The sequence below is a fragment of the Perognathus longimembris genome, chromosome 7 (assembly GCF_023159225.1).
Source record: "Perognathus longimembris pacificus isolate PPM17 chromosome 7, ASM2315922v1, whole genome shotgun sequence".
NCBI classification, from domain to species: domain Eukaryota; kingdom Metazoa; phylum Chordata; class Mammalia; order Rodentia; family Heteromyidae; genus Perognathus; species Perognathus longimembris.
In genome coordinates, this window is record NC_063167.1 from 62,083,677 (window position 1) to 62,099,927 (window position 16,251).

At 40.2% G+C, this 16,251-nt stretch overlaps 1 protein-coding gene and 1 non-coding gene across 3 annotated transcripts in view; both read right to left on the bottom strand.

The window, feature by feature from the left end:
- Positions 1–1,142: 1,142 nt before the first annotated feature.
- On the bottom strand, positions 1,143–1,246 carry LOC125355767. The gene has a single exon (XR_007211704.1). It is a non-coding gene; the product is annotated as a U6 spliceosomal RNA (small nuclear RNA).
- An 11,529-nt stretch (positions 1,247–12,775) lies between these two features.
- The window catches only part of Mcoln2 (mucolipin TRP cation channel 2), a 53,839-nt gene continuing 50,363 nt past the window's right edge, over positions 12,776–16,251 (bottom strand). For both annotated transcript variants that reach the window (XM_048351679.1, XM_048351678.1), the window contains exons 13-14: positions 15,972–16,090; positions 12,776–13,062 (exon numbers count right to left, since the gene is read on the bottom strand). In XM_048351679.1, coding sequence (XP_048207636.1) covers positions 13,026–13,062; positions 15,972–16,090 — 156 coding nt within the window. In that variant the 3' untranslated portion in view covers positions 12,776–13,025. The remainder of the gene's footprint in view (positions 13,063–15,971; positions 16,091–16,251) is intronic.

Below are 16,251 nucleotides of genomic sequence, written 5' to 3' on the forward strand. Positions count from 1 at the left end.
TTTCTCTCTCTTTTTAATTAACCTCATGGTAATCAAAAAGGTTTAAAGGTTCTCAAAATGTTCAGCAGTTTCAAAGGAAAAACACTGATGTTCAGAACTTGTGTTATTTTATTTATTAAACCCTGATTGCCAAAAGCAGCAAAAGGAATTATAGATTTAAGGAAGACTTCTCTGCAGGTTAGAACACTGACTCTAGTGTATTAGCAATTGTATTAAATATTAAATATTATAAAAGAAATGAAAATTTCCAGGCATAACAGTAGGTAGTTTCAGAAACTCGATGCTGCATGCCAGGTTTGAGATACTTTCCTTAGCATCCATTGCCATTTCAATTAACTTTCATCTTTCCGTTTGTGAAAGAATACAATTTCTCCATATATATATAATGGGAATCATAACACATACTCTACTTTGCACAGGGTTATTATAAGGGTAAAAATAAATAATATATGTGAAAACCATTTGCAAACCTTTTAATACACTGTAAATATGTTATTCTTACTAAGAATTATGCTCCTGTAGTGGATTGTTAATATTAATAGATTTACTATTTTTCAAAATGCCAGTAAAATCTTCTTCTTCTTTTTTTTTTTTTTTTTTTTTTTGCCAATCCTGGCGCTTGAACTCAGGGCCTGAACACTGTCCCTGGCTTCTTTTTGCTCAAGGCTAGCACTCTGCCACTTGAGACACAGCGCCACTTCTGGCCTTTTCTATATATGTAGTACTGAGGAATCGAATCCAGGGTTTCATGTATATGAGGCAAGCACTCTTGCCACTAGGTCATAATCCCAGCCCCCCAGTAAAATCTTAAATAATGATTATTGTGTGTTTTATGGAATCTTTAAGAGTAAAACTACTGTCATTTATATATTTAAATAAAAGCAATGCATATAGGAGTTAATAGTTCTTACCATTCATCTTTCTACTATAGGCATTGACATGACTAGGGCTACATATATAAATAAATATATAACATATATATGTATATATACATATATGCATACATATATAGAAGGAAAACTATTTTTGGTGCTTAGTGAAAAGAAATGTTTTTTTCTTAGTTAATTCAGTATAACTAGAATATCTTGCTCTGCTTCTGTGCATTTGTTCTAAAACATATTTAGGTAACTGAATTCCTTTTTTTTTTAATGGAACACTTCAGGAATTTGCGTGTCATCCTTGCACAGGGACCATGTTAATCTCTGTATCGGCCCAATTTTAGTATACGTGCTGCTGAAGCTAGCACGAGGTAACTGAATTCTTGAGGTTGATTACATGAGCCTACAATAAAACACACAACAGCTGTTAATGGATATCAAATTAATTTTTTAAAGATACAATTGCAATGCAATACAATCAATGTTGGGGGGGAAACCCATATAGATGGATTCTAAGCACAGCAGCTGGGCCAACCCACCAATCATGTTCCTCACAAGAGGCTGAAGTTGTGTGTGTTTATACTTCTTGCCACCACAACAATGGAAGAACTAGACAACATTTTGACTGAGAATAGATGTCACCAACCAGGACTGACCACTCACTGTCACATGTTTCTGACAGGATACCCTGAGGAGATTATGACAGTGTTTCTGAGTATTTGTGCCAGAAACATGAAACACAAGAACTACTTATGAGGAAACATCACGACATCCAGATAAGGAGATGTACCTGACCACTGAGGCTTCAAGGTCATAATGTCAGTGAAAAATACTATGAAGATTGCCCAGCACTGTGACACATGCCTGTAATCCCAACTAACTGAACAAAGTGAGACTCTAGCTGAAAAAAAAATCATTGAAAAATTAATGAAAGCAAAAAGAGCTGAGGGTATAGCTCAAATGGTAGAGTGTCTACCTAATAAATGTGAGACTCAAACCCCAGTACCCCATCACCATCCCTGAAGAAGAAAGAAAGGCTGAGAAACTATCCCAGATAAGAAGAAACTAAAGAGATATGGACACCTAAATTTAATATAGACCCTGCATTGGCTCCTGTGCTAAAAGCAAGAAAATAATGCTGTTTAGAGAACTATTAGAGTGATGGATGACAATGATTGTGAATCAAATATTTGATAAAAAGTATGATTTAATGCTAAAGTTCCTAAACTGGCCATATTGCTGTGATTAGACAAGAGATTATTCTAGAGTCTGAGAAACACACACCGAGGTATTATGTCATCCCCTTGGTACGTTATGAAAGTTATATTGTGTCCCTTTCATAATATATGCAACCTTCTCTCAAATACACCTAAGCAAATAGATGGAATAAATGAGAGGAAGAGAAGAGAGCAGGAAGATCAACTTGAGAAAGATGTGATGTACGTACAACAGTTGATGTCATCAGCGATCAGTACTGCACCAGCCATGAAAAGAACGTGAGTGCCATTAAAACACGTTATTAACACTGACTCTCTGGCTTCTGGCCAGTGAGATGAAAGAGGTGCTGAGTCCAGGTTTTATAGAGTGGCTATCTTTTCTTCAATCTCAACAATTTGGTGATTCATAATTATACATGCCAAAACCCCACCTCAGTGACTGTACTTTTTATTTTATGGAGCTAGTTGGAGATTCTAATTTGGGGCATGCTGGCTTTGGTCCACCATTCAGTACTGCCACACTGGTTTTCTCTGAAGGGACTAGGAAGGGTACTATGGTCTCTCTATCAGTATGCATTTTAAACAATGTTTGAAAATAGATACTACATTAAACACATACCCAGACATCAGAAATGTCCCTTTGAACTCTATTTTTCACACTCTTGAACCAAAACCATGCTCAGTACTCCAGGATGTTATCCCTATTCACCTAATATTTCCAGGTTTTCTTTCCTTCTTTCCCTCCTTCCCTCCTGCCTTCCTTTCTTCTCTCCCTCCCTCCCTCCATCCCTTCCTTCTTTTCTTTTCTTTTTTTGTGTGCCTATACTTGGATTCAGAGCCTGGGTGCTATCCATTAGCTTATTCACTGAAGGATGGCACTTTACCACTTGAGCCACACCTCTACTTTCTTTTCTTCTTCTTTTGTGTGTGTGTGGTTAATCAGAGGTAAGTGGCTCAGACTTTCCTGTACAGGCTGACTTTGTGCCTCAATCCTCAGATCGCAGCTTTCTGAGTAGGTAGGATTACAGGCATGAGCCACTGGTGCTTGGATCCACTTTATCCTTTTCAAATCTTTCTGACATCCATAATTCCATAGACATCACTTTTAACTGAACTCCGGCTCTAAATATAACTGCCTGGGTCTGATTATTCCAGGCTAGCAATTAGCACTGTGTAATCTTGGATAAAGTTACTAGGCTTCTCTGCACTCTTGATTCTATTATCTGTGTATTCCAGATAAGGACTCTGAGACCTGGAACAGCTTACCCTGCTTGTCTAACATCACTAAGCTATCTAATGGGAGAGCTGCGAGTTGTCATGTGCTCTTCAACTCCTCCACAAACGTAAAACTATTTCCTCTCAGCACTAGCAAAGTTTGAGTTCAAAGCATGTTGTTTAACAAGGTGTTATTTGAAATTAGAAGTCATGTTTCTCATTAAGTAGACTAATCATTTTCCTTCCATTGAATTCCAATCAAGAAGCATTTGTTTAGATAGAAGCAAACAGCAAAAGCTTTGAAGTCATCGTCAGTCTCCACCACTTACTTTGCACTCAGTCTTTTCTTCTGGTAAAATGGAAATCCTAATTCTTAACCCTTAAATTCATTGGGAGGAAGAGCAATGATATGTACAGGTAGTGGGGCAGTCAGCTATGTAGTGCTTTAAAAAGCAGTGTTTGTGGAATGGCTGCTATTCTCCAGGAATGGTGCTAGGTACATGCAACAGACAGAAAATATAGGGCTTGCTGCACTCTCAGAATGAGTTGTAGTTCTTTACAAGGATGCTTAACCACGAATATAGGCCAGGGCTTGCATTTTCCCAGTCTGCTTTTCAAATTTCGTTTACATTTTTAATTTTTTGAAAGTTGTTATTTTATAGTAATGTCTATTTGTATTTTCTTTCTTCCTTCTCTTTCCTTCATTCTTTTTTCCTCCTTCTCTTCATCTCTTCCTCTGTCTCTCCTTCCTTTCCTTCCTTCTCCATCCCTCTCTCCTTCCCCTTCCTTCTTTTTCTTTCTTGTGTGCCAGAATTGGGGCTTGAATTCAGGGCCTGGGCAATGCCCCGTAGCTTTTTCTCTCAAGGCTAGTGCTCTACCACAGCTCAACTTCTGGCTTTTGGGTGGTTAATTAAAATCTCATCGACTTTCCTGCCCGGATTGACTTTTAGTCATGAGCCTCAAATCTCAGATTCTTGAATAGCTAGATTATAGGATGAGCCACTGGCACCTGTTTTATTTTATTCTTTTAAGGTATTTTTTTTGTTTTGTTTTAGTAGTTTGGAAGTTTTTATTGTTTTGTGGGATCAGATCAAAAGTCATCTGTATTATTTCCTAGTTCATATATGGATTTTTTTTTACAGTCAAGTCTATAATCCATCTGGAATTTGACTACACACCCTTAAGGTGCTAAACTTTGATCTTCTTAACGTATACTAAAAAGATAATGCTGCTGGCTGATATGCCTTGTACCCACTTGTATCTCAATGACGTACTTTCTAGAAGATGCCTACTGTGAAAAGGCCAAAGGGAAAGAACCACATATCCATGAGGTTTATGCTACTTAGTTGCTTAATTTTCAATGTAGAAAATTAATGACAATTCTTCTGTCTCAATCATCTCAATGTGGAGACTTTCACAAAGTATTTTGCATAAGAAAGAGCTTAAGGCCAGAGAAAAGCATGAGGGAGGGGAATCATATCATCATTTCATGAGACACCCCACCTCCAAACTTCCCTTGTGTGACTAACATCCCTTTTTGTGTTCCACTTTTTCAGAGGAGCTGTGGAAACATTCTTCACAAGGGTGATAAAAATCTAGTAAAAGAATCCTCATAGCTCCACCCATCCCCTCCTCCATCCATTAGATGCCTTAAAAGCTATTCCAGGAACTTGACCTTGGGAAGTTGATATAGGAAGTTGTCTCCATATTAGTCTCATTAGAGAGGAAATGCATACCCCTCCCCCAAGATTGGCCTAGGAGATTGTGATCCTTACTGCCTAGGAACCATTGCAGGACAATGATGGTTTCCCCTCCTCATGCCTCTCTGGCCATCCAGAGCCAGAGCTAGTATGGATCACGTTAGGGCCACGGCTTAGCCCTGTGAACATATTACAGAGAACTGAACATCCACCAATCAGTCTGGACTACCCACTGTATTCCTCAGGTTCCCTGCTCTATGATCAGCCTGCAGGGCTGCAAGAGTCCTTACCACTTCTTGCTTGGGGTGGTGAGGAACACCTCATGGGGTTTCTCCCTGCCCTTGCTCTCATAGGTTCCATACACTAAGGAAGAGTTAGGAGTTTACCACCTCTAACCCACATGGGTGCATTTGTCAGAGGATGGCAGAGTTGGAAGATGGCATCTCTATGGCTGGCAGAGGATTGTCTCTGCAGAGGATTGATGGAAGCATAAGGGAGACTAAACCGGAGCACTTCCGGGCATTTGCTGGAAAACCTGCACAGCCATGCTCACTTCCAAACCTGTGATCCCTCTCCCAAATCTTCACAAAGTCACAGCAGGAATTTAGAGGTGAGGCAGAGTCTTTTAGAAGCTCTACGCACAGTGGGAAGTGTTCCACAGCTCATGGAAGACTGAAACTGTTAGTGGTCACACCTGCAGGTCCTGCCACCATTAGAAACACAAATCTGCTGATGGCCGAGGTCAGAGGACTTCAAAATATCTGGGTTTCAGGTGGGTGAAGAGGAGTGAGGCAGAAAGAGAAAGTCTTGAGTTAACTGCTTTGTTTAAAACTGTGGGAATGAGAAATTTCCATGTGATAGAAATACAGTCCATTCATCTTAACACCCCTATTTCTCACTAACAGAAATTCAAAGAGGAGACCCTCCTTCCCCCAAAGTGAGATGGCTCAAGAAAATGCCAGGGTATTTTCTTTTGAGAAGTGAAAAATATGTGTACAGATTAGATAGGTAGATACATAGATATAGATACATTCAATGTAGTATAATCTGGTATATTCCTATAGAGACAATTTTAGGTCAGTTTTTCATTTCTCTCTCTCTTTCTCATAGGTGGGTAGATAAATAGATAATAGATGATTTATATATATATATATATATATATACACAGATAATATACATACAATCATGTTCATATGTGATTCTCTCAGCATTATAACTGATTTGATTTTTCTTTGACATCACTGGAGCCCAACTGTCCTTTCTAGTCTACCTTCCCTGGTCATATGGCTCTCAGCTCTAAACTCTCCCAAGGTATAAAATGTCCTGGGGCCCTGTATTTCTACCTTTCTAGTTGTGCCTTCTAGTATTTTGTTGTTGTTTTTTATTCCCTGCTAGTCCTGGGGCTCTAGGCCTGGGTGCTGGCCCTTAGCTTATGTGCTAAAGGCAAGCCCTCTATCACAGCTCCAAGTACAGTTTTGTTGTTGTTGCTGTTGTTGTTTTGGTGGCTAATTGGAAATAAGAGTCTTTCTGAAGTTCCTGCCTGGGCTGGCTTTGAAACATGGTCCTCAAATCTCAGACTCCTGAATAGCCAGGAGTGTAAGCATGAGCCACCAGTGCCTGGTACCCTCTATTCTTTTCTTCAGTATACAACTTACATTCTACCCACTCAAAAGCACAAATTTCCTAACTAACCAGGTCCCATGTTAGACATCAACGCCTTTGCTATTCTGTCCTCCAGAAGGCTTGTCCAGAAAGCCCTCATCCATACCACTGTTTTCTATTTGTTTGTTTTTCTGTTTGCTTGTTTGGGGAGGCTGTTTGACTTCAAACTTGTGACCCACCTTGCCCCAGGTATCTGCATACTGAGATTACAGGTATGACACACAAGGCCCAGCTAATATATTCTTTAAGTTTCAATTCTAGCATTTTCTAGTCTCTGAAAAACCTTACTTTACCCATCAGGAAGACATCGCCTTGGCTGACAGCTCACTGGCCTTGATTCTGTTGTAGTGCTGTAGTGTTTCATCTACTAGATGCAACATGAGTTGGAGGAAGGAAACTTGTAGTTAGACCCTTACATCTTTAATACTTAATGTAGGCCTTGAAATGGACAAATATGTGATGAATTCATGGTCCTGCATACCATCATCATTTTCCTTCTACACATGATGTAATTATCTAGTGTTCTCCAATATTAATAATGCTTATCTCTTCCCATGCTTGTTACCTAGGGAATGTCATGCTTATTAGCTAAGTCTACTTTCAAGCCTGCATCTGGAGAAGATTAATTCTTGATAGCAAAATTGGTTTTCCCCTAAAGGCAAACCAGAGATAGAACTAAATTCACTATCCTTTCATGGTAACACATGCAGCATGGCATGTGTGTGCGCGCACGCGCTTAGCCCTCCCCTCCTCCCCGAGTAATGCTCTCTCCTTTAGACCTAGTTGCAGGGTCGCATGAAGATATAAATTCACTTTGTCAGAGCAAATATTCCTCTTGGGGAACATTCTCTCAACCTCGAGGAAAGAGTAATGACCACAGCCCATGGGCTGCAGGAGATAAGTAATTTACTGCTGCTAGGCAATTAATGTTGCTAGAAAAAAAATTGCTTTCATTTAAAATTCTCTTAAACCATATGTATCATGGCTCATGGGATAATTTATGTATCATTAGAAACTAAGACACATAGATCACACTAATAAATGATCTCCCCCATTCACCGTAGCCAATAGCTCCCAGGAGTCTTCAGGAAGTCAGAGTTTTGCTGTCCTTGTTATGTAAGGTGGTGTGGAATGTTCTTGCTACTCATTCACTTGCTGGTTCTCCAGCAAAGACAGATGGCAAGAGACACATTTGCCATCCGTGGTTTACAGCAGCGTTTGCTGTAAATGAGCCCATTGTAGAACCGACATGAGTTGAATTGTTTCCCTAACAACTTGAGTGTCTATTTGGAAATTTGGTTTAAGTACTCCCAATGCTACTATGCTCTTTTCTCCAAGACGCAACATGTTTAATAGTGCTACACACATAGGCCCTTCAGACTAAGAGCTGTAAAGAGAGTCATTGGGATTGGGTCTGGTGGTGCACACCTGTAATCTCAGCTGTGTGGGAGGCATAGATAGAAGGACTGAAGTACTAGGCCAGCACCAACCAATATGCAAGACCATTTGAAAAATAACATAAAGCTAAATGGGGCTGAAGGTGTAACTCAAGTGTCTTAACCTCTGCCTAGCAAGTGTGAGGTTCTGAATTCAAATCCCAGTACCACTAAAACCAAGCAAACAAACAAAAGTTACAGGAGGGAATGCTTGTAGGTCCAGTGTACTGGGAAGTTCCTAGAGGACTTTACTGCACAAAGCCTGAGGACCATAGCAATTGTCAGACTAACTTGAATTTAGAAGTCATTTATTCTGTGTCAAGGGAAAAATATTAAATAGAAATTCAGGAAGTGAGGCTCTTCTTTGGAGGAGGGAGGAAATGAGGCAAAGGAGAGCATCAGAGCACCTAGCCTTCCTGGAAAACGTGGCTTCTCACCACCTCACTCACCATGAAGTTTAATCTCTATCTTGGCCAGCCAAGAAACAGCCACATTTGTGGAGATATGACAAATGGTGTCCCTTTGTGAACAGGCAGCCTCACAATACGATATGGAGGAAACTAAAATAATACAATTAAATATGAAGCCAATCTGAAAGGGCTGTAGGATCCCAAAGATATTATGTCCTGGAAAAGAACAGACCATTGAGACAGTACAAAGATAAGCCATTGCTAAGAGTTGGAGCAAGATGGTGGAAGGAATAAGCAAGAAAGTTTGTAAAACAGTGAGACTATCCCATGTGCACCTATCATGGTGGGAACATATTACAAAACCAAAAGTGCATAAAACCAAGAGTGAACTCTAATGTAAACTATGAACTTAAGAGTGGTGAGCCAAGATAGGTTCACCAACAGGATTGCAACAAATGTCTCCTTCTGGTGTGGGCCACTGAGGAGAGGTGAGGCTGGCCAATGTGGGAATTGGGAATTTATGGGAACTCTGTATTTTCCTCTTTGTTTTGTGTGGACCTAACACGGCTCTAGAAAAATATCTATTTTTTTTAAGTGGCTCCGATTCAGGTCAACTCTTCATGGGATACTGTCTATTGGGTTATAAAGCTAAGCTGCTATGCTTTTCAAGGCTTCAAGCTGGGGCTTCCAAAGGGTTAGGGTGCGCCTCTTGCCTGAATTACAGTATAGGCCCTCTGCAGGAGTTGGGGGAAGTGGCAGAAATCCAATTTGGCTTTGGCTAAGTATCTCCATCACCTGTCCGCATTTCCTATGTTAAATCGGCACAGGCCATGAAGCAAACTGGCCCATACTTTGCATATTCTGGTGAGTCTGGTGAGTCTGGCAAGGGCAATAGGCCCCTGATAGAGGACTGAGGATCATGCCATGTTGAAGGACTAGGGACATGTGACTCTCCAGCACCTTTACTGTTCTATCAGGACAGTTGTGCCCCTAGTGGCAGGATATGGAGGCTGCTTTGCTGTGCCATTCCTCCACAGCTAGGTGTACACTAATTGGGTTTGAATTGATAACCACTTTCCAGGAGGGAGTTAGATGTCCTAACCAAAACAAAGTCCATCGTAACTGTGTGGTGAGCTTAGAGCAAAACACAGATGAGATCAAACAAACAAAAAAAAGATCTATCTTCATGGCTAGTTCAGGTGAGATTTTTAGAGTTGCCCACTATGCAAGGAAGCATTTATTAATGAAACCTAATCATCATGGAACACTTAAAAAGCCATGTTCTGTTATATACACTTTAACATTTCACTCATTGAAATTAAAATTGAAATGAAATTCTCACCATCTCCATTACTCACCTGGGGAGACTGAAGCACATGACTTGTCCACAGAGACTCAGGAAGAGGAAAGTGCAGGCCCATTAGCTGCAGAAGCTGTGTCTTAATGTCTGCGGCACTTCCTGGAAGCTACTTAGAAACACAGTAGAGAATCGAGGGGGAAGAAAGGCTAGGTTTCACATCATGCCAGATTTTGCATGAGGAATGTGACTTAACTTCCATACTTTATTGAGATTTATTATTATTATTTAAATATAGAGAGCAGCTCGTCTAGAGCCTCAACCTTTCTGAGGTAAGACTGTTAGAATTTTAACTCTTGGGGCTTCTATGCCGACACTTTCTCCTCCCATTCCAGGTCAATGAGCTGAAGACATTGCACCTGGCTTTGACTGTGTCACTACAAGCCAGGAAGGCAAATTCTAGAAGGGGGAGAGATTCCATAATTAAATTTGTATGACAGAAAGAATGTCTCCTAACTTTCATAGTGAACTCCTCAAGTGGAGCCTTGCAGAAGACAGAAATGGTTTCAGAGCTATCTATTAGCAGAAGTTTGAGACAACTGGTCAATAAAATCCAAATAATACACTTGAAAAAGTGACAATTATCTGAAATTACATAAAATGAAGAAAACAATGTTTCCATCAATTCACGTAACCTTGAAAAAAAAAAAAGATTTTCCTACCTGAGAGGGTTGTATAAAACTGGAGGGGAAAGAAATAAAAAGAAACATGGAAGCCAATAAAAGAGAAACATTAGTCAAATGTCAGTCACAGTTACAGGCTTAGATGAGAGGCAATTCTGTTCAGAGACAAGGGCTAGGCAGATACACTCAGAAGTAGTTAATAAGTGATCTATTCACATAGCTGATTCTGGAGTCATATAAAGGAGTCCAGATCCGTCAGTCTAATGTTCTTTGTTTAAAAGGCAAACATAAGCCAAATGCTAGTGACATATACTTTTGTTGTTGGTGGTGGTGGTGGTGGTAATGGTCAAGAGGCTTGAACCTGGAGCCTTGGCACTGTCTCTGAGCTCTTTTGCTCAAGGTTATCCTTCTACCACTTTGAGCCACAGCACCAGTGACATATAGTTATAATCTTAGCTGGAAACAGAAGAATCATGGTTCAAGACCAGCCCAAGAAGAAAAGCTCATGACACTCCTTCTCAACCCATAGCTAGGTGACCTGTCATACAAGGATGTTGTATTTGGGAAAATTGTACTTTGAGGCAGGCCAGGTTAGGGAAGTTCCTAAGACTTCTTTTCAGTCTATAGCTAGATGTGGCCATATATCTGTCATCAAAACTGCAATAGGAATCCTAAAATTGGCAGATCAAGTCCAGGCACATGCTTAGACAGAAAGTGAACTATCTATCTCAAAAATAACCATCATAAGAAGAGCTAGAAGTTCAATGCAGCCATAAAGCATCTGCCCTAAGATAAGGGTTCTGCTTAATTCATGTTCTACTCTTCACCAATAAACTCAAATAGTTGATCTTTGAGATAGCTAAATATAAATCTATGCATGAACAATGTTAATCCATCATCACTAAATATTTAATAACTTCTGTATACTAATCCCTATTGTGCTTTTTTTTTAATGAGAATTTTTTTTTTTTTTTTTTTTTTTGGCCAGTCCTGGGCCTTGGACTCAGGGCCTGAGCACTGTCCCTGGCTTCTTCTTGCTCAAGGCTAGCACTCTGCCACTTGAGCCACAGCGCCACTTCTGGCCATTTTCTGTATATGTGGTGCTGGGGAATCGAACCCAGGGCCTCATGTATACAAGGCAAGCACTTTTGCCACTAGGCCATATCCCCAGCCCCCAAAATGAGAATTTTTGTAGACAAAAAGTCCATAAAGATGTACTCTTAATTTTTCAGATACTATGAGATAATACATTTTAATAAATACAAATATCACCAATATAAGATGAAAATAAATTTATTTAAAGAAAAACACACCACATTTCCTTGCTTGACAATGGTAAATCCCCATCTCGGTGGAGATCAAAGGTTAACCTCAGTGAACACAATGACCGTTTATTGCCACATATTGTGTGAGTCCAGTCAGGATTAGAACAATGTTCTGTTTCCAATTCATTCCACTGAGCATGCCAATTGTTACTCCATATTATGATGAAGAAGGAAATTCATGGGCAAACAGGCTAAGAAATATCTACTGTTGATTTAAATGTAATTTTTAAAATTTATGTCTGTGTGTGCGTGCCAATCCTGGGACTTGAATTCAAGGCCTGAGCACTGTCACTGAGTTTTTTGCTCAAGGCTAGTGAGCCATAGCTCCATTTCTGGCTTTCTGGTAGTTAACTGGAGATAAAAGTCTCATGGACTTTCCTACCCTGGCTAACTTTAAATCACAATACTTTTGAGTAGCTAGGATGACAGGTATGAGCCACCAGCTCCTGGCTTAAGTGTTATCTTTACATGGCTTAATACTCCTCCAGCTTGACATCTTCATTTGATATTATTACACTCAACTATACTTCTGTGAAGATCATGAATTAAAACATTTCTTCTACTCACGAATCACTCTGAAAACAAATCCTTTAGTGACAAAACACATACTGCATTGCTTTACACACCATTAATTTCCATACCAAGAAAGGAGGAAAGGGGTTTCCATCCCCAAATTACCCTGTCCTAACTTATCAAATTAATGGATAATTTCATTGCTCTTCCTGTTCCCATGCTGGGGATTGAACTCATGGCCAGGACACTATCCCTTGGGCTTTTTGCTCAGGGATGACATTCCAAATCTTGTGATATGGCTCCACTTTCAGCTTCCTTGTAGTTAATTGGAGATAAGAGTCATATGGACTTTCCTGCCCATGCTAGCTTCAAATCACTATACTCGAATCTGAGTCCCCCATGTAGCTAGGATTAGAAGTTTGAGCCATCAGCACCTGGGTCCATTGTCTATATTTCCATTGCACATATGTCTTGTAGTAGCCTGTAGTTTATTTTTTATCCTCCAAGTTCATAGAAAAAGTGACTTTGAAACTTTGGTTCTGGTCAGCCAGCTGACAGTCAGTCTTCTTTGTTAATGCACTGTTAAGTAAGCCAACTCTTTTGGACCTACTGGTCCAAGCCTTCTGGGGTCACTCTGCATTGCCACTGTATAAAGAGCCTGACACTTAGCTGTCCATAGCAGAAGGACTTTAATTAATAAGCATCAAGTCGTCATCACTTCCTTTCCTACAAGAAAAAGGGGGAGGAAAAAGAGAAAGAACAACTGTGATTTAAAGATAAAACCTTCACCAACACATCAGAATACTCTACATCCTAGGCACACATGGGTAATAGAAGTAAAACATGCAAAAGGGAGAAAAGTTAAGAAGAAATGTTTACATTATTTGAGGTTTGAGTACATGTTTCTGGAAACAAACTGTGAGCAGCCATCCATCTCTTAGGACCCTCCATTCCTCTTTCTTTCTTCTTCTTCTTTTTTTTTTGGCCAGTCCTGGGCCTTGGACTCAGGGCCTGAGCACTGTCCCTGGCTTCTTTTTGCTCAAGGCTAGCACTCTGCCACTTGAGCCACAGCGCCACTTCTGGCCATTTTCTGTATATGTGGTGCTGGGGAATTGAACCCAGGGCTTCATGTATATAAGGCAAGCACTCTTGCCACTAGGCCATATTCCCAGTCCTATTCCTCTTTCTTAATAAAGCCTTATCAATAGTCACAAGGACTAGTTTTCATCCTTTATTATAATAAAGAAGGAGGGAATTTAACTCACATCTATTCAATAAAGCATCCCTCTCCAAAACATCATTCTCTTTAGCCTGGAAGTGCTTTCATAGACCACCTGGCTTACCCTGATAACACGAGAGAAATGGAGAGGTTTAGGAGAGGTCACAGGACACAGTTGATCAGTGTCAGGGTCCAAAACAAAAACCCAGGTATTCTGATGACCAGGTTAGGAGGTCTGGGAATTCATTGGTAGGTGTTTCCAGACTGCTTTGTTGAAAAGAAACAACCACATCCATGCCCGGCAGGGGGCAGAGCTGAGCTGGTTTGCTGTCATCTGACACAAATCTTTTCAGTGCTTTTATTACCCAAGTTGCCTCTGCAAAGCCCTTTCCCAATATATATTTATTCTCCATACCCTTCCTCAATTTCATTCCATTCTTTCCTTTCTAGTCTTTAAACACATTTTACTATAACTTCAGATGAGCTCAACACAATCGCTTGTTCTCAAGATCCCATTGCAACTTACTCCTTCCCATCAGATTCCATGAATCATATACTTTCTACAGGAATTATCAAACCTTCCTGGAATCTAGGTTTTGATGCATTAATCCTACTAACACCACTCTAGCTGATTTCATCAAGGACCAAATTTTGGCCAAACATGGCAGCAATGACTTCTTGTGTTTAATATACTTACTTTGGGTTTGTTTGCCTGAGATCTGGACTTAAACTTGATATCTTATGCTTTTGCTCATTGGCAGGCAGCCTACCACCTGAGCTACATCTCAAACCACTGATAGACTCCTTTCTTCAAAATTATCATCCCAGTTCTGTGATCTTCTTGGTGGACTCTTTAGTATAATTCTTTCATTCCTCATGATGAGCGGCCCTCCTTCTCACCATGCATCTTCTAAACAGCCCTTTAGCACATGTAAAAACAATTGTCTGCTGATGTTGCTCCCTCCTTTTCACCATTCAGGTTCGTTCTTAGTATATAAGGCATCTAGTCCAATCTCAAGACTACCATTATTCTAAATGGCTGCACAATGAGACATTTAACAGCTTTCTGGAGTTTGAGGGTTTTTGTTGTTTTGTTTTGTTTCAGTAATGGAAAACAGGTCCAAAACTAGAGTACCAAAAAGCCTATCACTTACCTTTCACAATTCCCAACCACATTTCCTAGTGAAATTTCGTCCCCTTTTTCTACATAATAGAAAAACAACTGTGAGAGACTTTCTTTATACAGGCTGACTCTTAGGAGTCAGCTTCCTAATAAGAAAAGTAACTGCCCCTTTTCCCAGATTCTACAACAACAATTTAATGCTCAGAGAGAATGAAATGTGATTTTGAAAACTCAATTCTCTAGAAGATCTCATTTCTAATTTACCAGACATTCTTTGGATAGGCTTGCTCACGTTATTTTAAATCCCAAGATGTGATTAGCAGAAAAAAATACATCTTATAGTTTTAAGGAGCAATGATATCTCATCTTCCTTAAGGAATTTGGTTGAAAGCACCCTTCTTGAAAAACAAAGGCAGAGCATGAAAACTCCCACCAAAAACTTCTGATGAGAACAAGGAGAGACATGTTGAAGAGAACTGTCCCCATCTGATCCCAAGTCTCCAGACCACTGGTGGCACATGCCGTCCACTCAGTTCTTGGCCACTTTCCTGAGTCCCATACAGCAAGCAAAGAAAGCTCAGGGACATCATGAAAAGCTTCAAGTTCATGTTCTCAACCAAGGCCACACACACAGCTTCATCTCAAGGAGGCTTCCTGCTCTGCTGCAGGAGATGATCTGTACCACATGCTGTGAGAAGAAAAGCTGCCATAAGACATTCCCAAAGCCCCACTTCCGAAAAGAAGAACTCTGACCATTTCCTTCAGTCACTTAAAAGATCAGCCTCCTGAATTATAAACCCCAAGTATTGATTTTTGGAAGAAATAAAAAGAAATTCTTGCCAGGAACCTGTGGCTCATGTCAATAATCTTAGCTACTCAAGAAGCTGAGATCTGAGGATCATGGTTCAAAATCATCCTGGTCAGGAAAGTCTGTGAGACTCTTATCTCCAACTAACCACCAAAAAAACAGGAATCAGAGCTGGGACTTAAAGTTGTAGAGCATTAGTCTGAAATAAAAGAGCTCAGGGTCAGCACCTCAAGTTCAAGCCTCATGACCCAGGGGGAAAAAAAAAAGAAAAATATCAACCTCCTGATTTCATGTCATGAACCCTTCTGCAAAAACCTGTCTTACAAGAAACAATCCATTTCTAAAGCCAATTTGGGTGGAAAAACAGATAAACTATTGTTCACAAAGAACTGATTTCAGAGTGTGGTGTTAGCCTTGGATCACCTCTTTCTTAAGGCAACACAGCAGTTGACCTCAGGAGCCCGGAGAATAAATGCAATACTGACCTCCGACAGCAGGCTTGGGACTGGAAGGCAGTGGGCTCTTCCTGATACTCCTCTTTGCTGTAGCATCCCTTCAGGAATTCTTGCAGATCCGTTTCAGGAAACCCATTCTGTTGATATTTCTTTTTTTAAAAGTACACAATGTTACCTTCTTTATTGAAAACGAAAAATTGCTCTTTGTCAACAAATCAACCCCACCTTTGCTGAAAGAAAACTCTCCCACAGTGCTAGCTCAGATCCAAAGAGTTCTATTAACAATGGTGAATCACCCTGCCAGTTCCAG